Raw genomic sequence first — 22249 nt, 5'->3', positions numbered from 1 at the left:
CCTGACCAGCCATTTAGTGAAGAAATTTTTCCTAATATCAAACCTCAACCTCTCCTGAGGTTATTGAGGCCATTTCCTCTTGTCTACCGTCTTCTCCCTGCCCTCCACCTTCTCCTTTTAATGGTTTATATTTTGGGGAGGAAATGCTGGATTTCAAGAAAAGCAATGTGGTAAGGAAAAGAATTTCAGTTCTAACAGCTCTGAGGAGAAGCAAGAGGTCCCCAGGGTGGTGTGTGGGGCAGAGGGGGATGGACAGAGGGACAAGGGGCTCCCAGCCCTACCTGGCACCAAAGTCGGGGGCCCTCCTGGAGCATCTCCAAGCTCCAGGTGCTGGCTCAGGTTTGCCAAGAACAGCCCCAGGACATGTGGTCCTTTTGCCTTTTTTTATCCCTTTTTTAGGCTTGTGTTGGGCTTTTTTTTGCACCCAAGCCAAGGGCTCTGCAAACCTTTTCATCACATCCCTGCATAAAAACACTCTCATGATCCTTCCAGAGCCGTGGGATCTTCAAAAAATAGCCAGGTCCCTATTAAAAGCAAATCCCAGCTATAGAACAGCCTCTCCAACCTCTGCCTTTCACAAAAGGACCACACAAAGAAACCCTCCCCAGGCTGGGGAAGAGCTGACCCTTCCAAATTAATTATAAGTTCACAAGTACCCAATTTACTTCAAAATCTTCCTTAATAAATGCAGAGTGGCGCAATAAAATGAAAAGCAAGGGCTGTGCAGGAACCTCGTGGGGCTGGCTGAGCTCTCATCCCAACTGCAGGCAAAAAGAAGGGAGAGGGGAAGGGAGAGGGGAAGGGAGAGGACCCCCCTGTGCAGCTGATTTTCTTGGTTACAAACACAAGGCACAGTGTAACCAAAGTCCCTCTAATAGGATTAGGTGGCACCGATCCAAAGAGCCGTCCAAAGCAGCTCCGAGAGGGGGTGAGGGGTGGGAGGCACGCCAGGATGGGAAAGGCTCGTTAAATTGGATAATATACTTCCAGAAATGTTCCTTCTACTGCAGCCAAGGCAGTAAAACGTTAGATGGCCCCGTCATGTTTGAAGTTTGTTATTTTTGGAAATTACTTTAAGAAACGCGGAAATAAAAGCATAAAGCGGAGTATTAAATTTAAAGGGCCAGATTCGGATCTTAATAACCTGGGGATTTACATGCAAATAGGCAGGATCAATCTCTGGCCCCAAAAATGCACACTCACCTGCAGAGATCAAAGCAAACCCAGGGCAGGAGGCTCAGCAAACAGGCGCTTAAAAAGCTCCTCCAGCTCTGGGTTTGTAAAAAGGAGATATTTCTCAATTAAAATTGGTAAACACACCAAAAAAAAAAAAAAAGAAAAGAAAAAGAAAAAAAAAAAAGAGTACCGTGGCAAATTGCTCTACCTTAGAGAAAGGGCTTACCACAAGCAATGAATAAAAATAGGCTTGGGGAAGAACATCCAGTTAAAATTAGTAAGAACAATAGCTTCACTTCCAGAGCGGGGTTTTGTCTTCCCAGCGCTTCCCAGCGCAGCCCCGGGAAGCCGGGAGGGCTGGGCCGGCTCCAGCACTGGGAGGAAACCTCGGCAAAACCCGGGGGCAGCACAAAACTGCCTCGGTGCCGCATTCACACCAAAACAGAGCGGGGGCACAATGAAAAACTTTTGGACAATGAAAACTATGCAGAACATTAACCTTCCTAGAAGAGAGATAGAGATGAAATGGAGGAGGAAATGGGCAAGTGTGATGAAAGTTCGTGCAAGTGAAAGATGTCGGAAGGGTGGAGAAGAGTCTTAAGTGGGAAGAGATGATGGAGTGGCCTTAGCTGGACTTTTCTTGTGTAGCCATGGACAGAACCATGTTTCCTGTGACACAGGGACTGCATCCAGGGGGAGGCAATGGCTCAGAGCCAAGAGGGTTCAGTGTTGAGACCCCTCGGCCCCAGGCGGTGAAATCTGGGGGGACAGGTGTCCCGAAGGTGAGACTATGCTCTTTGTGGAACAGGACAAAGAATCCTTAAAAGGAAAACCCTAGAAGCAGCTCTGGTCCATGTGCAGTGGTGAGAGCACTGGACATGGAAGGAAAAGGTCACGATGGCAGATGCTGTCCGGGCAGTGCCACGAGTGACATGGAAACACACGAGGTTTTGATGGTGTTTCCTGGGGAAGCCTATGGCACAAGAAGGACTCCTCTCCTCTTGATGAACTGAGAATTGATTATCTAAAGGGTGGTGATGGACCACCCTTTCAGACCACCTAAAACAGATTTCCCCCTGTTTTATCCCCAGTGATCTCCTTTCACCTGGGGTGGGGCGAGGATGGAGGGAGGTGATGGCAGAAAAGCACGGATTGGGAAAGAAATGGAGCTCAGGTGAAGCCCAGCCCCAAACCCACCCCTTTGGGCACAGTCCTTGGATCAACTCCAGGGAAAGAAGGGTTTATGTTGGGCAGTCTGTGGTGTTGAAGTTTCTCCTGGGCTTTGCTGGATGTGAAGGGCAGAGGCAGCCGTTCCTCCAGTGGAAACAGGCAGGGCTCAGCACCTTCCCTCCTACAGCTTCTCCAACGCTGCAGAAGTTACCTCTTGGTATAAAGCCACAGTGGAAAAAAGTGGGGGAATTTCTGCTCCTGATTTCCAGAGGGTTTGCATGGGGTGGTTAATTCCCAGCCTGGCCACACCTCCCACCCTCTGTGGCTGATAAGCTGGGCGAGATATGGAAACACACAGACAAGCCCCCACATGAGGCACAGAGGCTTATCAAGCACATCCTAAAAGAAGCTATGGAGAGAATCCAGCTGAGGATGGGGCTGGAAGGAGCTCAGGAGCTGCCAGAACTTTGACAGGGATCGGGTTAAGACTTGATTGTGTTTTAGGGTGCTGTGAGTCCAACCAGCCCCAGCTGAAGGGGCTGGGTTTGGAGCTGAATGCCAAAGGGGGACCTGGCTGGTGACAGGGGTGTCCTGACAGAAACAACTTGACAGGTGACATGCAAGAGATGTCTTGACAGAAACACAAAATGCTTCAGAAACCATATTTCTAGATTAAAAAAAAAAAAAACAAAAAACAAAAAAACAAACCAAAAAGGCATGAAAACACTCTGCTTTTGGTGAGGGGAAGTACACATGACTTCTGATTTGGGGGTTGCTGATAGAAGAGGTGACTCGACATGTGTTGTCCCTCTCTGACAGCCACCTCTCTGCTGACCCTGTTTGGCACTGAGAGTTACATCAAACCCAGACCTGCCCATCCCACCCTGCTCCCACCACAGCCCCTCCTGAAGGGATTGAAGGAGCTGAGGAGCCAGGACCCTCCCAGGGCACACACCCTGCTCCGGGGGGCTGGGGCACAGCACCAGCCCCAGCTGCCACCCCAGCCCAAGCCACCTACAGAGCTAATGGAACCTTCCTGGTGGTCCTAGGGGTGCTCTGGGCCAGGGAAAGAGCTCAGTGTGGGGCTGGTGCTGCTTTGCTGGAGAAGAGTTGTTGACCATTCTGTGGAATGTTCTCCATTGACCAAGGAGAACATTCCACCAGTCACACAAAGGAGAAAGCTCCAGCTAAAGCTCCACAAATTCTTCCTTCCCACCTTGACATAACAAAGGCAGCCAAGCTGGTGGCCCATGGCTGATCCAAAGCAATGTGGCCTTCCACATGGACAGGGAATGCAGTGGTTGAAGTTCTGCAAGGGGAACAGTGATTCAATGGTCTAAGAGATCACAGAGTCATAAAATCAGAGGGGTTGGGGTTGGAAGGGACCTTAAAGATCATCGAGTTCTACCCCCTGCCATGGGTAGAAGGACACCCTCCACGATCCCAGCGTGCTCCAAGTCCCATCTAAGCTGGCCTTGGACACTTCCAGCTGTTGCTATAGCATGGCCAGGATGATCCATCCCTCCCAACACCACCCACCCTGGCTTCAGGACAGAGGGAAAAGTGGTGAGGTGACCCATTTGCCCACCAACCCATTTGCCAACCATCCCAAGAGCACCAAGCTGTGCCCATACTGCAGGAGGGACCAGGAATGCTTTGGTCACCTTTTCCTCCTCCTACCAGTGGGTGACAAAGCTCCTGGGGACCCTGAGGCAGAGGAGGGGGTTGGGGGGCTCAGGTCCCCCTGCAGTGGGGCTGGTGATGCTGAGGGGTCCCTGAGGGCTGTCAGCACCATGTCTGTGTGTTCATGACCCCCAGGGTCAGTCCAGCTGGTCCCACTTGGATACCAGACCAACTTTCATTCCAGCAGGACCATCTGACAGGATGACAAACTTCCCCCGTTGCTGACGTTTTCCTAAGCAGAAAAAAGTTTCTGAGAGCTGAGCAAGGTAGGAGCAGGAAGGTGAGAAAGGAAGAAAATCTCACCACTCTGAGATGCAGATCCAAACCCCGCTGGTATTTAGCTTATTGTTTCCAAAAAAACATCATTAAAAAATCAGACCACGGCACTTGAAGCCAAACCTATTTGTTCCTTTAAAAGCAAACCTCCAGGGAGAGGGGAGGAAGGGACGTCGCTCTCAGCTGTGCTTCCCCGCTGACCCACATAGCCGGGCTGGAGGGATCAAGGGCCAGGAGGTGAGCTCAGATCCGCCACTGGAGGAAGTGTCTTCCCTCGCTTCCCGCGGCTTCTCCCGCTCGCGCCGCGCAGCTGGGACAGGGCCCGGGGACAAGATGCACACAGGGTCACCGTCCCCAGGCACCTGGCCTTTCTCAGGGGAGAGATGAGGCAGCCAAAGGTAATTCGCCTCCTGCACCTCTCCTACAAGAGATAAATCACTTTTTGACTCGTTGCAGGCTGCTGTGACAAACCTCGTCGCGCATCTTCACAGCCCAGCCCTACCTGGCTCGATTTTGGGAGCCCAGGCAACCTGCTGGCCCTTCCAGACATGGGCTATGGGGGAGCAGGCAGCTTTGCCCCCCTCAGCAGGGCTCCCACGGCACATCTGGAGTGAAAACCAAGCAGCTGTTTCATCTCGTGCCCTTGGAGAGCCATTTGCGTCATTCCCTTGTGTCTCAAAGTGAAGCCTGAACCGCTCCAAGCGGCTCAGCCCCATGTGCTCAGCACCCCCCGCGGGCTGAGCTGGTCCCAGGGATGAATGGTCAAGGCTTAAATAAAGGCAGATGCAGAAATCAGAGCTGAGGAAGCCACCACAATGCATGGTAGGGTGGGAAACTGAGCTGGAGAGCAGCAAAACAGAGCTGAGGAGTTTGAAACCGAAGCTGGGGAACCCCAAATTGAAGCTGGGGAACACCAAATTGAAGCTGAGGAGCAGAAACTGAACCTGGAGAGCACCAAACTGAAGTTGAGGAGCACCAAAATGGCCCAGAATGAAGTTGTGGAGCCCCAAACGGAAGATGAGGAACCCCAAACCTAACAAAACCTGAGGAGCACCAAACTCAACCTGGAGACCACCAAACTGAGATCCACAAACCAAAGTTGTGAAGCCCCAAACCAAAGCTGGAGAACATCAAACTGAACCTGGGAAGCACCAAACTGAGACTGAGGAGCACCAAACTGAGACTGAGGAGCACCAAACTGAGATTGAGGAGCAGCAAACCAACACCAGGACATACCAAAGTCATGCTGAGGAGCCTCAAAATGATGCTGAGAAGCCCCAAACAAAAGCTGTGGAGCCCCAAACTGAGGACCCCCAAACTGATGCTGAAGAACCCCAAACCAAGGCTGTGGAACACCAAATTGAAGATGAGGAGCCCCAAACCAAAGCTGGGGAATCCCAAACAAGACCTGAGGAACACCAAACTCAACCTGGAGACCACCAAACTGAGATCCACAAACCAAAGTTGTGAAGCCCCAAACCAAGGCTGGAGAACATCAAACTGAACCTGTAGAGCACCAAACTGAGACTGAGGAGCAGCAAACCAGCACCAGGTCACACCAAAGTGATGATGAGGAGCCTCAAAATGATGCTGAGAAGCACCAAACAAAAGCTGTGGAGCCCCAAACTGAGGACCCCCAAACTGATGATGAAGAACCCCAAACAAGGGCTGGGGAACACCAAACTGATGCTGAAGAACCCCAAACCAAGGCTGGGGAACACCAAATTGAAGATGAGGAACCTCAAACCAAAGCTGAGGAATCCCAAACAAAACCTGAGGAACACCAAACTGAACCTGGGGAGCACCAAACTGAGATCCACAAACCAAAGTTGTGAAGCCCCAAACCAAAGCTGGGGAACATCAAACTGAACCTGGGGAGCACCAAACTGAGACTGAGGAGCACCAAACTGAGATTGAGGAGCAGCAAACCAACACCAGGACATACCAAAGTCATGCTGAGGAGCCTCAAAATGATGCTGAGAAGCCCCAAACAAAAGCTGTGGAGCCCCAAACTGAGGAGCCCTAAACTGATGCTGAAGAACCCCAAACCAAGGCTGTGGAACACCAAATTGAAGATGAGGAGCCCCAAACCAAAGCTGGGGAATCCCAAACAAGACCTGAGGAACACCAAACTCAACCTGGAGACCACCAAACTGAGATCCACAAACCAAAGTTGTGAAGCCCCAAACCAAGGCTGGAGAACATCAAACTGAACCTGTAGAGCACCAAACTGAGACTGAGGAGCAGCAAACCAGCACCAGGTCACACCAAAGTGATGATGAGGAGCCTCAAAATGATGCTGAGAAGCACCAAACAAAAGCTGTGGAGCCCCAAACTGAGGACCCCCAAACTGATGATGAAGAACCCCAAACAAGGGCTGGGGAACACCAAACTGATGCTGAAGAACCCCAAACCAAGGCTGGGGAACACCAAACTGAAGATGAGGAACCTCAAACCAAAGCTGAGGAATCCCAAACAAAACCTGAGGAACACCAAACTGAACCTGGGGAGCACCAAACTGAGATCCACAAACCAAAGTTGTGAAGCCCCAAACCAAAGCTGGGGAACATCAAACTGAACCTGGGGAGCACCAAACTGAGACTGAGGAGCACCAAACTGAGATTGAGGAGCAGCAAACCAACACCAGGACATACCAAAGTCATGCTGAGGAGCCTCAAAATGATACTGAGAAGTCCCAAATCGAAGCCTGAAGTCCCAAACCAAGTCTGAGAAGCACCAAACCAAAGCTGTGGAGGCCCAAACTGAGGACCCCCAAACTGATGCTGAAGAACCCCAAACCAAGGCTGGGGAACACCAAACTGATGCTGAAGAGCCCCAAACCAAGGCTGAGGAGCATGAAACTGATGCTGAAGAGCCCCAAATCAAAGCTGGGGAACACCAAACTGATGCTGAAGAACCCCAAACCAAGGCTGGGGAACACCAAACTGATGCTGAAGAGCCCCAAACCAAGGCTGAGGAGCATGAAACTGATGCTGAAGAGCCCCAAATCAAAGCTGGGGAACACCAAACTGATGCTGAAGAACCCCAAACCAAGGCTGAGGAGCACCAAACTGAAGCCAGACTTCTCTGGATGGGAGCTGGTGGTGGCAGGGCATTGTGGTGGCAGCCACTGTGCATCACGTGCAGCTCAAAGCCAGCTAAACTCATTAATTGTATAGCAAGCCCTGCTTGGTACCATACCCTAAAGCTTCAGAACAAAGTCCTCCTTTATCAGGTTTGGCTGACTTCTCTCCCCCACCCCCCCTCTTTTGAAAACAATTCCACAACAGCCTGAAAATTGGAATAAATGGAATTATTCAGAGGAATTATTCAAGGCCCAGGTCTGGCTAAAGACCCTTTCAGTGCCCTGCTCATGGTGGTACTAGGAGAGGGTAAGGAAATATGTGAATGTTGTAGAAGTGGAAGCTCCTGTCATTGTGCCATGATTCCCATGGCCATGGATAAGGCAACAGCTTCCCAGAGATCAGACCAGCCAAGTGCCAGTCCAGTCTTTGCCACAGGGGAGTTTTAAAACACCAGTTTTGAACTGGCCCAGGAGCAGAGAGCACTGGGGCAGAGCAGGCTGGGAATGTACTTTGCTTTACAAACCCCACCACAGCTCTCCTGGTTGTGTCTCTCTGCCTCCCCTCTCCCTCAAGGACACAGGGGACTTCTAAGAGACGATGTCCAGGCCACCTCCTGTAACCACTAAGTGACAGATCTCAGCTTATGTGAGAGAAAAGCCCCAAAATGAGCTGCCCTGTGGCCACACTAAGTAGAGATGGAGACAAATCTGTGGTTTCCCTTGGCAAGCAGCAGGCACGGAGTGTTTGCCTGGGGTTCCTGCACTCAACATCCCAGAGAAACTCAGTCCCAGCCACATTTTGCATCCATTTCATTCCAAACCCATAAAACTCGGCCCTGGCTAGAGCAAAATGGCGTTAGAGCTGGTTTCTGGGCTGCATCACATCCTCCCCATCCACAGCCTCAGCCTCAGAGGCTCCAGAGCTGGTCCAGAAATGCAAATCCTTGTGAAATCTGTCCAAAAGCAACAAGGCAGCATGTGCTCTGCAGCTGAAACCCACCATGTGCCCAGGCGGGAGTTTTCTTCCCAGCACTCCACTCCACAGGCCAGGAAGGTTTTTCTTCTCTGCGTCGCCTCTGGCTTGCAATTTTTGAGGGATGATTCACCTACCACACACTGAGGCTACCCAACAAACAGGAGCTGCAGCTCCTCAACGTGGGCCACGTCCCATCCAGACGTCTTTCCATGACCTACACACCCAAGGAGGCCGAGGATCTTGTTACTCCAAGCTCTCCTGGTGTTTGTGACTCCAAGGGATGTTGGGTTGGACTCTGTTTGCCCATGTCCCATCTCCCTGTGAGAGCCCAGGGCTGTCCTGGCATTCAGCTGCTGTTGGGCAGAACCAGTGCCCTCCCTCAGCTCCTGCCCAAATGAACTGGCAGAGGATCTTTAGCACTGGGGGGGAAAAAACAAATCCTGGTGATGAGCATCTCCCCCCCTTGACTGCACTGTCACACGCCTCGCCAGCCCTGGCTGCGTTTTCATCCAGCAATTTTACGAAGAACAGAAAAGTTCCATTCTAATTGGTGAAAATTCCCTCCTCCCACCCGTGGAGCACCAATCTGTAATTAGCCTTTCATGTAAAACGATGTTTATTCCTGACGGAGTTTGTCTTGGCACAAACACGCCCTCTGAAATGTGCACACATTTGAAGACTCAAACCCTGCATTTAATTCTCTATCTGCTTGTTAATGCTCATTGTTCCCAAGCCCCTTTTCAAAACACACCCACAGGGAGAAGAAAGTATTTTTTTATGTATATACATAAAAACCTCCTTCCAGCATCAGGACACCAGTGGCGAGCACGGCACTGGCCCAGGGTCCGGCTGCCCCTGGGTCCTGGTGCCCTCCCAAACACACAGTGCCAAGAGCAGACCTCCTGATTTTATCCATCTTCCTCTTTCTTTAACACAGATTTTCCTCCTCAGCTGTGATGCCCCTCAATGTTCTCCCTGCAGCACAACTGAAGGATGGGAGCCCTGAAGTGGGAGGGTGGGAAAAGCATCGTGGAGAGCCCATCAAAAGCACCCAGATCCGTTTTGGAGAACCTGCCCTCACCAGTGGAAGCCAGAACCCAATCTCATTATTCCTGGCTCAATATGGAGTGATTTGGGAGTTACACTCTCCCAAATCTCTTAACACAGCAGCCCCCAGGATGTCCCAGCTGGAGCTGGGTGACCAAAGCAGATCAGATCCTTCCCCTCTGTCCAGCTCTGGGTGCAGATGGCAGTGAGAGCCCAACAGAGGATCCTGAGTGGCTGCCACTGCCTGCTCCAGGTTCTGCCATTTCCAACAGGGCAATAAACACAATAACCACCTTATCAAATAAAAGGGACAGCAAAGGTTTGGGATCAGGGACAGAGACAATATCAGGGTTGTGATTAGGTTTTGGGTTGGGGTCTGCATAAGGTTAGGGTCTGGATTGGGGTTAGAGTTTAGTTTTGTGTCAAGGGACATTGCTCTCCCCATCCTGATGCATCCTGGTGGGTTGGGGTTTCCTCCAGGCTCCTCACCCTGAGTTTTTGGGGAAAGAGTTCCCACTGCTGAAGCCAGGCAGGTTCCCAGGTGATGGCAATGATTAACTCTGGTGGGACACTGTGGGTCAGCTCTGGCCCCAGACAGTGGCTGCTGCACGTCCAAAGCTCTCTCTTTTCTCTTTGGAAAAGCCATGACCTGGCCAAACTTCACTGGGCTTTGACTATGATTAACCTCCTGCAGTCAGCAGTGCAAGGTCACAAAGCCTGGGAAGAGCTCAGCACTCACACCCCACCACGGCCATCCCCTGTCTCCAGCAGTGAGGTGTGACCCCTTCTGCTTCTCCGGCCCCAAAATGTGTCATCTCCTCTGAGCTCCCCTGCGACCACCTTATGTTACTGGCAGGTTTGTGCTGGTAACCAGTTCCTGTAGCCACACACAACTGGGAGGACTGAGCAGCTGAGGGACCAGGGTGGAGCCTCATCCCAGTGCTTCATCTGCTCACAAACAGGGCAGGAGGGATGGAAGGGGAAAGGAGGAGGAAAGGGGGAAGGCATCTGCCAGGACACGAGCACTAGCACCAGGACTGGGCCAGCAGTGCTGGGTGTGTCTCAGCCAAGGCAGCCAAAGTTTCCCAGGCTGTGATCCAGGTGAGTGCTGCCACTTTTGGGGACACACCTGAAAGTCCTGCAGGGCTGGAGTGTGACTCTGGGAGCAGTCCCTGCCCTGTCAGCTGCCCCATGTGATTGGCTGCCATGGCTTTTCCAGCCAGAGCATCTCAGCCAGCCCTGTGATCCACCAGGACATGGAGCCATGGCTCCCACTGGAGCAGCCTGGCCAGCCCTGTGATCCCCTGGGATGTGGAGCTGTGGCTCCCACTGGAGCAGCCTGGCCAGCCCTGTGATCCCCTGGGATGTGGAGCTGTGGCTCCCACTGGAGCAGCCTGGCCAGCCCTGTGATCCCCTGGGATGTGGAGCTGTGACTCTCACTGGAGCAGCCTGGCCAGCCCTGTGATCCCCTGGGATGTGGAGCGGTGGCTCCCAGCCAGCCCAGCTCGGAGCAGATGGTGAAGCAGCTCTGGCTCACAATCCAGGATGAGGGGCAAAGCCAGCAGAGCTCTTCACACCAAGGTCAGGGGTTCATGTCCCAGCCGGCCACAGAATCCATGCACTGATCCACCACTGCATCTCCATCTCCATGACATCACACCTGACACACAGGATCCCCAAAATCCCCAGTGCTGCTTCACCTGGGGCATCCCAAGCCCTTGATGCCTTGGGGAGAAGATGGGATGGCTCCTGGCCACCAGTGGGAGGCAGGTTGGGCTCCACTCCCAAACAAATCTGGTGGCCCAAGGCTGCTCCATCCTTGTGAAATCACTGGGCACTTTCTGCCTCCCCTGTCCCGCTCCCACCAACCCCTCCTGGGCTGTGTTTGGGAACCTCCTCCCTCTGCGGTGAGACAGGGGTGAGCAAGGAGACTTTTTTCCAAGCTGGAAGAGACAGAAAAGTTTCCCTCTTTGCCAAATTTCTCCCAAGCCATCTTCTGTTTCCCATTAACAGCGAGGAGAAGAAGAAGAAACCCTACGGCCCAGCTCCACGCTCCTCCCACCACAACTCCCATGGGCACTTGTCAACATCCCAGTGACAAAAGGAGAATTAAAGCCATGAAACCTGGCTGGCCGTGCCCCAGGGACGGCTGCAAAACAACCCCCCTGCTCTGCTCTTACATCTCCCCCATGGAAACTTTTCAACTCCAGGCCCTGGCAGGAGCCAGGCTGATCCCAGCTGAATTCCTTCCACTTACTAGCAAATAAATAGCAGTTAAATGAAAGGAAAGAGAAAAACACCCTTTTTTTTCAAAGGAGAAAACAAAGAAGTCAGGGAAAATAAATGGAGGCGAAATGTTGTGCTGGTCACAGGCTCGCGAAGATCTTTTTCCTTCCCAGCTGGGTACTTGACAGCCTTCCCTTTCAGCTAATTAAGGGATACTCAGAAAGAAAAATACTTCCAGCCCTTTGCCAGCCCTGAGCATTAAGGGCAGAGTCCCAGCAGGCTGGACACCAAACCCAGGAGAGCTGGCCACAGCTCCTTACCCGCCCAGGCACTGGTTTTAGACAAATAATTGCCACTGCAGGACATCTGTGGCCTTCTCCCAGACCTGGCAGATTTCTGCACAGCCTTTCCTCCAATCCTTCTGCTGGTGGACATGTCCAGTCTTGGAACCATAGAATTATGGAGTTGTTTAGGTTGGAAAAGCCCTCTGAAACCATTGAGTCCTACTGCTAACCCAGCACTGCCCAGCCCACCACTGAACCATGTCCCCAAGTGCCTCATCAACAGGTATTTTCTCACTTTACACAGAGTTTAATACATATATATATATATATATATATATCTGTACCTTCCCTTTGCACCCTGCCCCTCACTGGACAGAGAACATGGTTAATTACCACGTTAATGACCATGGTTAATCACCTTGGGTTTGCAGCTTTTGAGGGAGCTGAAGGCAGGGATGCACCTTCTGTGCCCTACCAGGAACAGCCCCAGCCCAGGTTTCAGCACTGCACATTCTCCCTCCTCTCCTCCACGTCTCCCAGTCAGCCCAGTCCTTTCCCATTGGGTGGTGGATGGGGATGGGGATGACATGAAATTGTGTCAGGGCAGGTTTAGGTTGGACATCAGGAAAGGTTCTTCCCCCAGAGGGTGCTGGCACTGCCCAAGGAATGGAATGCCCAAGGCTGCCAGAGCTCCAGGAGGGTTTGGACACCATTCCAGGGCACCAGGGATGCCCAGGGTGGGATTGTTGGGGTGTCTGTGCAGGACAGGAGTGGGACTGGATCATCCTTGAGGATCCCTTCTAGCTTGGGATATTCCATGATTCTATTGCCTACGAGGTGGGCATGGGCATGGTGTGGGAAGAGCCAAACCTCCCAAACACCATCAGCCAAGGCTGGGGCATCCCCAGGATCAGCAAGGCTGGAAGAAATCATCCCTGTGTTTTTCCCTGCTGGTTTTGCCCTGCAGCATCATCTCCAGAGCCACCCCCAGAGCCCTCCAAGCTCCAGAGCAAAAAAATTCTGTGGCAACCTCAGCCTCAGCCCCACTGGAGCAAAAACCCTGAAATGGAGAGGGCTGGGATTCCTCCCCTGTGGCACCTGGGCAGAGCCACCCACCCCAATATTACCAAAATATTCCAGTTATGTTACTTGTTTGCTTCCACCCAACACAGCCCAAATTTCCCCAAAAACAAAGCCTGCCCAATACCCAACTGTAAAAGGGGCTAACAGCAAGCCTGTTAGCTAAAGGAACAAGAAGAAGAAAAAGCTAATAAGGAGCTCTCTCCAAAGCTGTAACTAAAGAGACCGAAAGAAACGAAAAAATGAAGAAAGATAAGAAAACTTTGCAGCTAGACAAAGTATTTTTAGAAAGTTAGTTGAAGTCACTGTAACTTTTCACTAATAGTGTTATGTTGACTTTTTGTAACCAATAGTTAGAGTAAAAAAAAGCAAAACCAAATAAAAAGTGTATAAAAAGTGTATAAAAAGTCAGCCACGTTCAATAATAAAAAGTTGCCACCTGAAACTGCTTGTAAGCTCTGCTTTGTGTTGTAACCACCTCAGCAGCAACACCCAGCAATGCAGGGGGCTGGAAATATGAAAGGGAAAATCGAGGCGGCTGCTCCAGGTGCTCTCTGAGGGGAGGCCCCTCCCCAGGCTGGGCCAGGTGGATTTTTGAGTTGTTTTGCCCCCAGGGTTCACTCACAGAGGAGGCAACACCTCCCTCCATGGCCTCTCCCGTGGCACAGGGGACACCAGGTGATGCTGGCCACACTGGAGAGCCTCCTCCACTGAGAGAATAGCTTTAACAACCGAAATAAATGAAGAAAAGCTGTTTTTAAGCAGGCTGAGCAGAGCCCTGGGGCAGGCACAGAGTCTGTGGGACAAAACAGCTCCGTGCTGGAACATCTGGGCCCTTCCCCTGATGGCCATCAGGAAATCATTTCTTGCCAGAATGCTGCCCCAGCACCTTTGGATCGTGCTCCTGGAGCCTAGGGAGCAGGAAAAAGATCACAACACATCACTGAACCAGACACCCAGAGGGCAAGAGAAGGGGAAAATATCCATGTGATTTTCATCTCTTGGAGCTTCCTTACATTAAAGACAACATTTGAAAACAACTGGATATCTCAGAAAAATAGATCAAGCTGTCATTAAGCAAATCTGACCACTAAAGGAAAGTGAAAACCAGGTGTATTTTATCTAATTACTATTTTTACTTTTTAGCTCAGCAAGAAGCAGGTCCCACCCCTTTGCCAACGGGCTGTCACTTTTGGCTGACCTGCTCTCATTTGAAAGTTTTTCAGACGCTGGGTGGCTTTGGGGCAGGGCCAGCCCTGCCCTTGGGGCGGCAGGCAGGAGGGGCAGGGGCGCAGCCAAGGCAAGGGGGGCACAGCAGGATGAGCCCCTGCTTCCCATCCCCAGCCCAGGAACCCACCCCGAGCCCTGCAGCTCCCTGGGACAGGGGCCTGTGATCCACAGACATAAATATCCCTCTGTGGATCCACGCACACACTCACATCTGCATATAAATTAAAAACCAGGCCCCCGAGGCTGGAGCCCACACGACAGCCACAGGCTGGGCTCCCTTGGAGCCACACAATGTTTAACAGAGAGAGGGGAACTGGGGACAGCCCCAAGCACTCCAGGTGCCCCGGTGGCAAAGGGCTCTGGAGGCAGGTGAAACATTAATGTGCTTTCCTGAGGAAAAGCCTTCGCTTTTTGCTGCATCAAGGGCTTTGAAATGGGAATAAACAACAGGGCAGGTTAATGAAGGCTTCTGTCAGTTACTGGGGGAGGTTTGGTCCTGCCAGTCAGGGTTAAAAGCCTTGAATCCCATCTCTGTGGGCAGGGATCTTCCTCTTCCTCTCCATGGAAATATGGATTTTTGGGGTGGGGGTGGGAATCAAAACCTACAAATTACCCCTGTCCCTACAAACCTCCTCCTGTCCTACAGGTGCCAAGGGTGGGATTGCTGGAGGGAGCACACCCCACAGCCCCCAGTCCTGTTCTCAGCTGCCTGAGCTCCCCCTGCACCCAACTGTGCTCAGGGAACAGCAGGACTGAGAGGGTTCAGCAGTGTGGAGCTGAGCCTGCCAGGATTTTGGGGTATGGAGGGGTGTGAGGGGCCATTCCAGCCTGGAATGCAAAGCCCCAAGCGTGGGTGGGTCCAAGCCGTGTACAGGGATCCGTGGGGATGTGCTGGAGGACACCAGCCCAGGGTGACAGCACCAGGGACAGGGATGCTGCTCCTGAGGCACCATCAGGTTCCTCAGCCTCTGTAGTGGCCCTGGCACACAGAAATCCCTGCCCAGGGGAGCTGGCACACACCTGTGGGGTGGCATTATGGACAGGGCTGCTGGGCGCCAACAATGAGGGGAACAGCAGTGACACCATGGCAGATCCTCACAACAGGGCTGAGCAGAGGCAGCCACACATCCGCACTGCCCCTGTGCCCCAAAATCCCAAATCCCAGCTGCTCCAGCTGAAGCTGTGGCAGAATGTCAAGAATTTTCCACTGGCCAAGGACTGGAACAGCAACCATGGGCAACGTAGAGCTGAAAGTGTCCCCTGAAACCCCCCTGGTGCAGCAGTGATGCACCTGGAGAGCAGCAGGCTCGTGGTGCAGGGCCCTGGGTGCCTCCACCCTGGTTCTGGAGTGTCCCTGAAGCTTCAGCGTGCCCAGGAGCCAGGAGAGACCCAGAGCAGGGAGGGAAGGGGGTGATGGAGCTGAGCCCTGTCAGCCCCAGGCCTGTCGGGATCACAGGAGCCCGCAGGGCCAGGGAGAGGCTGGTTTGTGTCTCTGCTGATGAGACTGATACCAGCTGCTCCTCGTGGAACCAGTCTGACCATCAGGCCCAGCCAAAACTGATTCATTCATAAGAAAATGGCAAAGGAGATCGACTCCTCACCCTGACTAACGGGGAACCCAGCCAGGAACCTGCTGCTTTCACAGCAGCCCCATATCCTGCTTCTCCATCACCCTGCCCATCTCCAGCACTCAGGAGGGTGATAAAGCAGAGTTATCTGCTCAGAAAGTGTCAGCACGTGGCAGGGGCTGCAGCCAGCCTGGCATTTTGCAATAGCTGAGTCCTGACTGGGAAGCAGAGGAAACATGAAAGCCCTCAGAGACATCGCTCTCCACGCTGCTCTGCCTTGCATCATCTCCCCAGCAGCTTTTAGGGTTGTTTTTTATCTCTGTCCTCCTTCTTCATCCGGCAATAAAAATCTAAACAACCGCCTCTGTGGAGTAGGAAAACTCAGCCTGCTGTAAAAATTGTTTTTTGTGGGGTTTTGTTCTGCGTCATTTTTGTTTATGAGGTCAGTGGAACACAAACTGTGCTGGGGGGGGGAGGCTGCAGATGGTGGGGCTGGGAACCCTGGGCTTGGGAGGATGCTGTCCCAAGGGAAGCACAGGAGCTCTGCAAGCCAGGCTGGGGCTAATCTTATCTGCAGATGGGGATTAGGATGGGGCAGCAGGAGTTAACAGCCAGGCACAGGGGTCACAGCAGGACCTGAAGTGCCTCCTCTCGGGGCTCTTTGGTTCATGCTTTGCTTGATGAACTGAAGCAGGGCAGAGTTTAACAGCTTTAAAAAAACCTGCCATGATTTCTTATCTTTGGGCAACACATTGGATTTTATATGAATCTACCTTAATAAAGGTCCTCTCCTAAAATGCAGATCCCAAGGGAGTTTCAGCTGTCCCAGTTAAAAGCCTCTGACACCATCCCTTGCCCCCAGATCACCTGAGTTTTTACCACCTGACCCTACAGACATCAGGACAAGGCAAAACTTCAGTTCTTGGTGAGAAACCCACCCTGGGTCATGAAAAACCCCAATTTCAAGGCAGAAAAGCACCAGCCAGGCCAGTTTGGGTGGGGAAATGCCCCAAATCCTGCCCTGGGAGTGCTCAGCCTGCTCGATGGCTCTACAGGGAGGGTGGAAAATGGGACCACGTGAGTCAGAGACAAGCAGAGCTCTGGGTATGGCAGCCAACGTCTCTCACCTCTCCCACACCACCCCAGCAGGCTGGGGAAGAGTTGCCAAATATAAAATTTTCATTTTCCCATCTGGGTTCCAGGGCGGTGATGGAGCATTTTGCATGTGACACTGACAGTGGAAAAGCCTGGTGCAAAGGGATTTATTAGGATTCACTAGGATTCATTCCCAGCTGTCCCTCCCAAGGGCATCCAGACCCCCAGAATCAGCCCCATGCCCTGAGTGTGCACCCCACACCTGCTGAGCAGGACAGGAAAAACCTGCAAGGGGTGGAAATCTCATTGCCAAGGTGCAAGGGAAAAGCTGTCCTCAAAGCTGCTGACAACATCCCTGTCAGTCCTCACCCCTTCCCCTCCCAGGCTGGGTTCTCACCCACTCTGGAGAAGCTGCCCTGCCATCAGGACAGTCAGCACAGCTTTTATTATAATGCTGAATTTTCCCCTGGCTTGGGGAATGGTGGGGAACAGGCAAGAGGAGCCTCACAAACAGCTCAAACAAGACCTCAGCAGTACTGAGGCTCCAATGAGTTTATATTGAAAAAACAAATATAAAACCCAACACCACCGATATTCCCTCCTTGGCAACGGCCTGTCCTGATACCACTCCTATTATTACACTCTGCAATTAAGTGATAAAGCTGTAATTGCCTTATCTGATGCTGCTGGGCACAGCAGCAGAGCAGGAGCTGGCCTTGAATTCATCACCCTGGGTCTTTTAAAGCCACCCTGTCTGAAAGGATTCTCCTGGACAGATGGACAGACAGGACATCCAGCAGCATCAGCCCCTGTGCCTGTGCCCTGCCCCACTGGCATCCTCAGCCCTGGCCAGGATGGGAGCACAGCTCTGAGCCTCTCTGGCTGTGGGGAGGCAGAAGCAGAGGGTGGAGGGACCAAACCACATCCCCAGGGACTCCCCCAGCCTTTCCCATCCCTGCTGTAGCATCCTGGGGAGCAGCAGGAGGCCGGGAGCTGGGAGAGCCTGACAGGGACAGGGCACTGTGAGACCATCCCTCAGTGTGGGGCCCAGCTGCACCTCTGGGACTGGGACATTTCGAGTGAGTGACCCCAGGTTCCCAGCCTTGGCATGAGGGGCAAAGCCACACCCAGCTGCTCTCAGGCTGTAAAAAGCCCAAGCTGCCGTTTCCATTCACATGTTCATCACCTCTACAGGAGCTCGGATGGGCTCATTTTGTTTTATTTAACAGGAAGAGTAGGCCTAGGCTGAGGTCTGCTAAGGAAAATGGAAAGGGGCAGTGGGGTTCAGACTGAGAACATGAGGAGTAAGGCTGGTATTGGGGTTGTGATGAATAAGATTGGAGAGGATGTTGATGGTCGAATAACGTTGAGGCTCTTTGATAAATAGTTTCACACCATCTGCTAGGGGTTGCAGGAGCCCCGACATCACCAGCCCTGATCTCAGCTGTTTTAAAGTCTGTCCTCCCCTAAAACCTGCTCCTTGCCATTCTCCCAAGCTCTTCACTTCTTGCCCTCAACACCACCCCTGACCCTGGGAGCTGCCACCAGAACCTCGGGAAAGAAAACTCCAGAATCCTCCCTGTGAGCACTTCCCACACGCGCCCCATCCCCTGGCCAGCGAGGGGCAAAGCTCCGTGCCCTCAGCCCAGCCCAGGGCAGGGACCAGGGGCACCGTGCCCGTGCCCCCCTGGCAGGGTGGGCAGGCAGCAACCACAAGAAAGGCCGAGGCGATCTGCATCGTTAGCATTCCTTCCCTTTTAATAACCCAAGGTGTTACCAGCAACACTGTTACTGATTTTTATCTCCCCAGCGCCTTTTAAGAGCTCCAATTTGTTTTTCTTGGAGATCTTATTTTGTTTTATTAAAGCTGACACCGAAGAGGGAAAAGGAGACGTTCTGGGCCCAGAATGAAAATATCCCGTTTAGAAACCCTGGATTATTTTCTTGGAAACGTTTCTCCGTTGACTTTAATTAAGCTCTCCCCGGGCTGGCGAGCTTGGCGTGCTTGGCTCTCAGGCAGGTTTAATCCCAGACAAGCTCCCCACACCCCCAGCTGTCCCCACTCCCACAAATCTTAAGAAACAAGCTGGGTTTTGCTCAAACACACGGATTAATAGCTGGCCCACCATCAAGAACATCCTGACGTTGCCTTTTCGTCACCGGTCACAGCACAAGCACACGGCTGCAGCCGCTCTGCTCTTGCCAGCACACCCAAAAAGCAGCTTTGCTCCCTGATTTTTTTTGTTCTCTTTTATTTTATTATGCTTTTATTGCCATTGCAAGGCTGAGGGGATGTATTTATTGTACCTGACCATGCCCCAGAGCTATCAGGGCAGGCAGGGCAGCCACAGCCTGGCTCTGGTGACCACTGCTGAGCCTTGCGCTGGGTGCTGCTGTAAAATCAATAATTACCACCACCCCCCCCCCCCACCTTCCTTGGTAGAAGGAAGCTCTTTAGGATGATTGCAAACACTCCAAAAGTTGGGAAATCCCAGGAGGGAGCTTGTCTGGGCATCATCTGGTGCATACCCATTATGTAATTACCGTCAATCTTTAATCACAGATGATGCTTTTCCATCAGACTCGAATCAGACGGAGCACGGGAGGCACAATCCTCGCTGAAGGAGCTGCCATCAGATGTGATTCCCACCTCACTGGGCTCCAGGTTTATTCCCTCCTCACTGAGCTCCCCCTGCTTTGCACAGGTTTTGCCCAAAAACCCCCTCTGGCTCCCTGGCACACACCCACATCCCCCCAAGGGGGAAGGATTTTACCTCCCTTTTACACACAGGATCTCCAGGCAGACAAATTGAGGCCAAGATCTTGAATCAACAGCTTTGTTTTGGTGCCTGGTGTGAGACGACCAAGCAAAGGGCCTTGGGGATGGCACTGGGCAGGGTGGCCGGGGGTCCCCAGCTCGGGTGGTGCCCAGGAGGGCGTGCTGGGTGGGTGCTCAGAGCAGGTTCTGGCTGCAGGCTCTGTGGTAGGCTTGTTTCTCCTCCTTGAGCAGGGCCCCGGTGTTTGCCCGCGGCAAAGCCCAACAAGTCAGCCCATGCAGGGAGAGCCCGGGCCCTGCAGAGCTGGGGCTGCCAGCCCCGAGAGGCAGCTGCTCTGCAGGGAAGGCTGGAACTGCTTGGGCTGAAGGCCCTGCAAGGATCCACGTGCCACCCCAGCGCCACGAGCAGGGACACCTTCACTGGACCAGCTCCCTCAAAGCCCTGCCAACCCAGCCTCAGCAAAGCAAGCAAAACCCATCAGGAGCTGCCAAATCAGAGCCAAAAAACCCCAAGAAGAGCTCCAAAGTCTCTTTTCCCAGCCCAGCGCTTGAAGGAGTCAGGGCTCTTCATTTCTCACTCTCAAGGTTGTTTATTGTATCTTATCTGTAAAAAATTTTCTCCTGCCCTGCCGAGGTCAGCTCAGCAAGACAGTCCAAGGCACTCTGCCTGTCCCAGGGCAGTGTTATGTATTTATACTAAAAATTGCATGTACAATATTTACAATTACTTCCCAATACCTATCACCTATGTTAGACAGTGAGCTTCTGCTCTAGACCAATCCAAAAGTGCCACCATCACAGCAGAAGATGGAGGCCAAGAAGAAGAAGGAGAAAGGCTGGACACACCCAGATCCCTCCACCTTGCCCCCTGAACCCCCATACCAAAAACCCCCAAATCTACTTTTCCACCCCGTGATAACTTCACTGTTATCCTACCTAAACTGTTGTGGCTTGCTGACCTTCATCTAAGGTGGGCAATTTGCTCCACAGGTCATAATCAAACGCACACAGGTGTTCTGGGCTCTGTGCCAGGGTCTCTGAGCCCCCTGGCAGGGGTCCTGGCCATCCTGGACAGCAGAGGGATGTTCTGGGTTCTGACAACCGGGCAGCTCTTCCCGAGGTTTTTCCCTGTGTTTCACCCCGCTCCAGCTCTCGAAGGATGTGCTGGGGACACGGGGCAAGCTCGAGCACCAGGTAATTTCTCAGGGATCTACACCTAAAAGGGTCAGGGCGGGGGAAAACGCAGTAAACGTGTGGGTGGAATGCAAGGCAGTGCCACCCTGCCCCAGGCTGTACCCAGGGATGTCAGAACTCAGCACATCCCTCTGGGTGTCCAGAGGGGCTCAGAGACCCTGGCACACAGCCCAGAACACCTGGGGGTTTGATTATGACTCGTGGAGCAAATTGGCAGCTTTGTATGAAGATCTGAAAGCCACAGAAGTTTAAGTAGTGTGATAATAAAATTATCACTAGGTGAAAAAGTAGATTTTGGGGTTTTTAGAATAGGGGTTTTGGGGACAAGATGGAGGGACTGGGGTGTGTCCAGCCTTTCTCCTTCTTCTTCTCTACCTCCATCTTCTGCTGTGATCTTGGCACTTTAGGATTGGTTCAGAGTAGAAGCTCACTAACATAGGTGATAGGTATTGGAAAGTAACTGTAAACATTGTATACACCGTTTGTAGTATAAAGAGGTAACACCACCCCGGGGGCAGGCAGAGTGTCACTGTCTGTCCTGCTGAGCTGACCTCAGCAGGGCAGGGGAAAAATTTTTATAGATAAGATACAATCAACAACTCTGAGAGCGAAAACTGAAGAACTCAGACTCATTCTTCGAACACACGAGCTGAAACAGACAGGGAGCAGGGGCTGCTGGAGCTCCCTGTGCTTAGGGAGGCTGGAATGGAGAATGGACCACAGCCCCTGAGTGACCAGATCCGGAGGCCAAGGCAGGGCTGATGTCACCTTTATTCCTGAATCCCCAGCTCTTTTGCTGGGGGATTTCTCTGTGCTGGTTTCACATCCTCAGGACAGGTGAGCACAGGTGGAAAAGGCCGGTTTTTACTCCAGCATTGTAATGAAGGCTTGGTAAGAAAGAACAAGGCTGGTTTTTTTGACAAAATAAAGCATTTCAACGCTAACAGTGCGGCCTGAAGAAGAGACTTCTGCCGTGTCTCGGGGCTGCAATGAGCTGCAGGGAGAGGGAGCCGGGGCAGCGGCCGCAGGGCGGGGAGGGCAGGGTGTGCAGGCACGGCAGGGTGTGCGGGCAGGGTGTGCGGGGCAGGGTGTGCGGGGCAGGGTGTGCAGGGCAGGGCAGGGTGTGCAGGGCAGGGTGTGCGGGCAGGGTGTGCAGGCACGGCAGGGTGTGCGGGCAGGGTGTGCGGGCAGGGCAGGGTGTGCAGGGCAGGGTGTGCAGGGCAGGGTGTGCAGGGCAGGGTGTGCAGGGCAGGGCAGGGTGTGCAGGGCAGGGTGTGCGGGCAGGGTGTGCAGGGCAGGGTGTGCGGGCAGGGTGTGCGGGCAGGGTGTGCAGGGCAGGGTGTGCGGGCAGGGTGTGCAGGGCAGGGTGTGCGGGCAGGGTGT

General features: G+C 52.8%; 1 protein-coding gene across 2 annotated transcripts in view; it reads right to left on the bottom strand.

Annotated features, from left to right (window-relative positions):
* The window catches only part of SLC16A2 (solute carrier family 16 member 2), a 40960-nt gene that overhangs the window by 10806 nt on the left and 7905 nt on the right, over positions 1 to 22249 (bottom strand). Inside the window, exon 1 of one of the 2 annotated variants that reach the window (XM_063170322.1) lies at positions 3563 to 3662. The exons of the other annotated variant lie outside the window; for it this stretch is intronic. Coding sequence (XP_063026392.1) covers positions 3563 to 3629 — 67 coding nt within the window. The 5' untranslated portion in view covers positions 3630 to 3662. Of the gene's footprint in view, positions 1 to 3562; positions 3663 to 22249 lie in introns of those variants that run through there. 2 annotated transcript variants of the gene reach the window in all.

Source organism: Melospiza melodia, chromosome 16 (genome assembly GCF_035770615.1).
Source record: "Melospiza melodia melodia isolate bMelMel2 chromosome 16, bMelMel2.pri, whole genome shotgun sequence".
Classification (NCBI taxonomy): Eukaryota; Metazoa; Chordata; class Aves; order Passeriformes; family Passerellidae; genus Melospiza; species Melospiza melodia.
The sequence above is the reverse complement of the archived record's forward strand: the minus strand, read 5'-3'. Positions and strand labels throughout refer to the sequence as shown.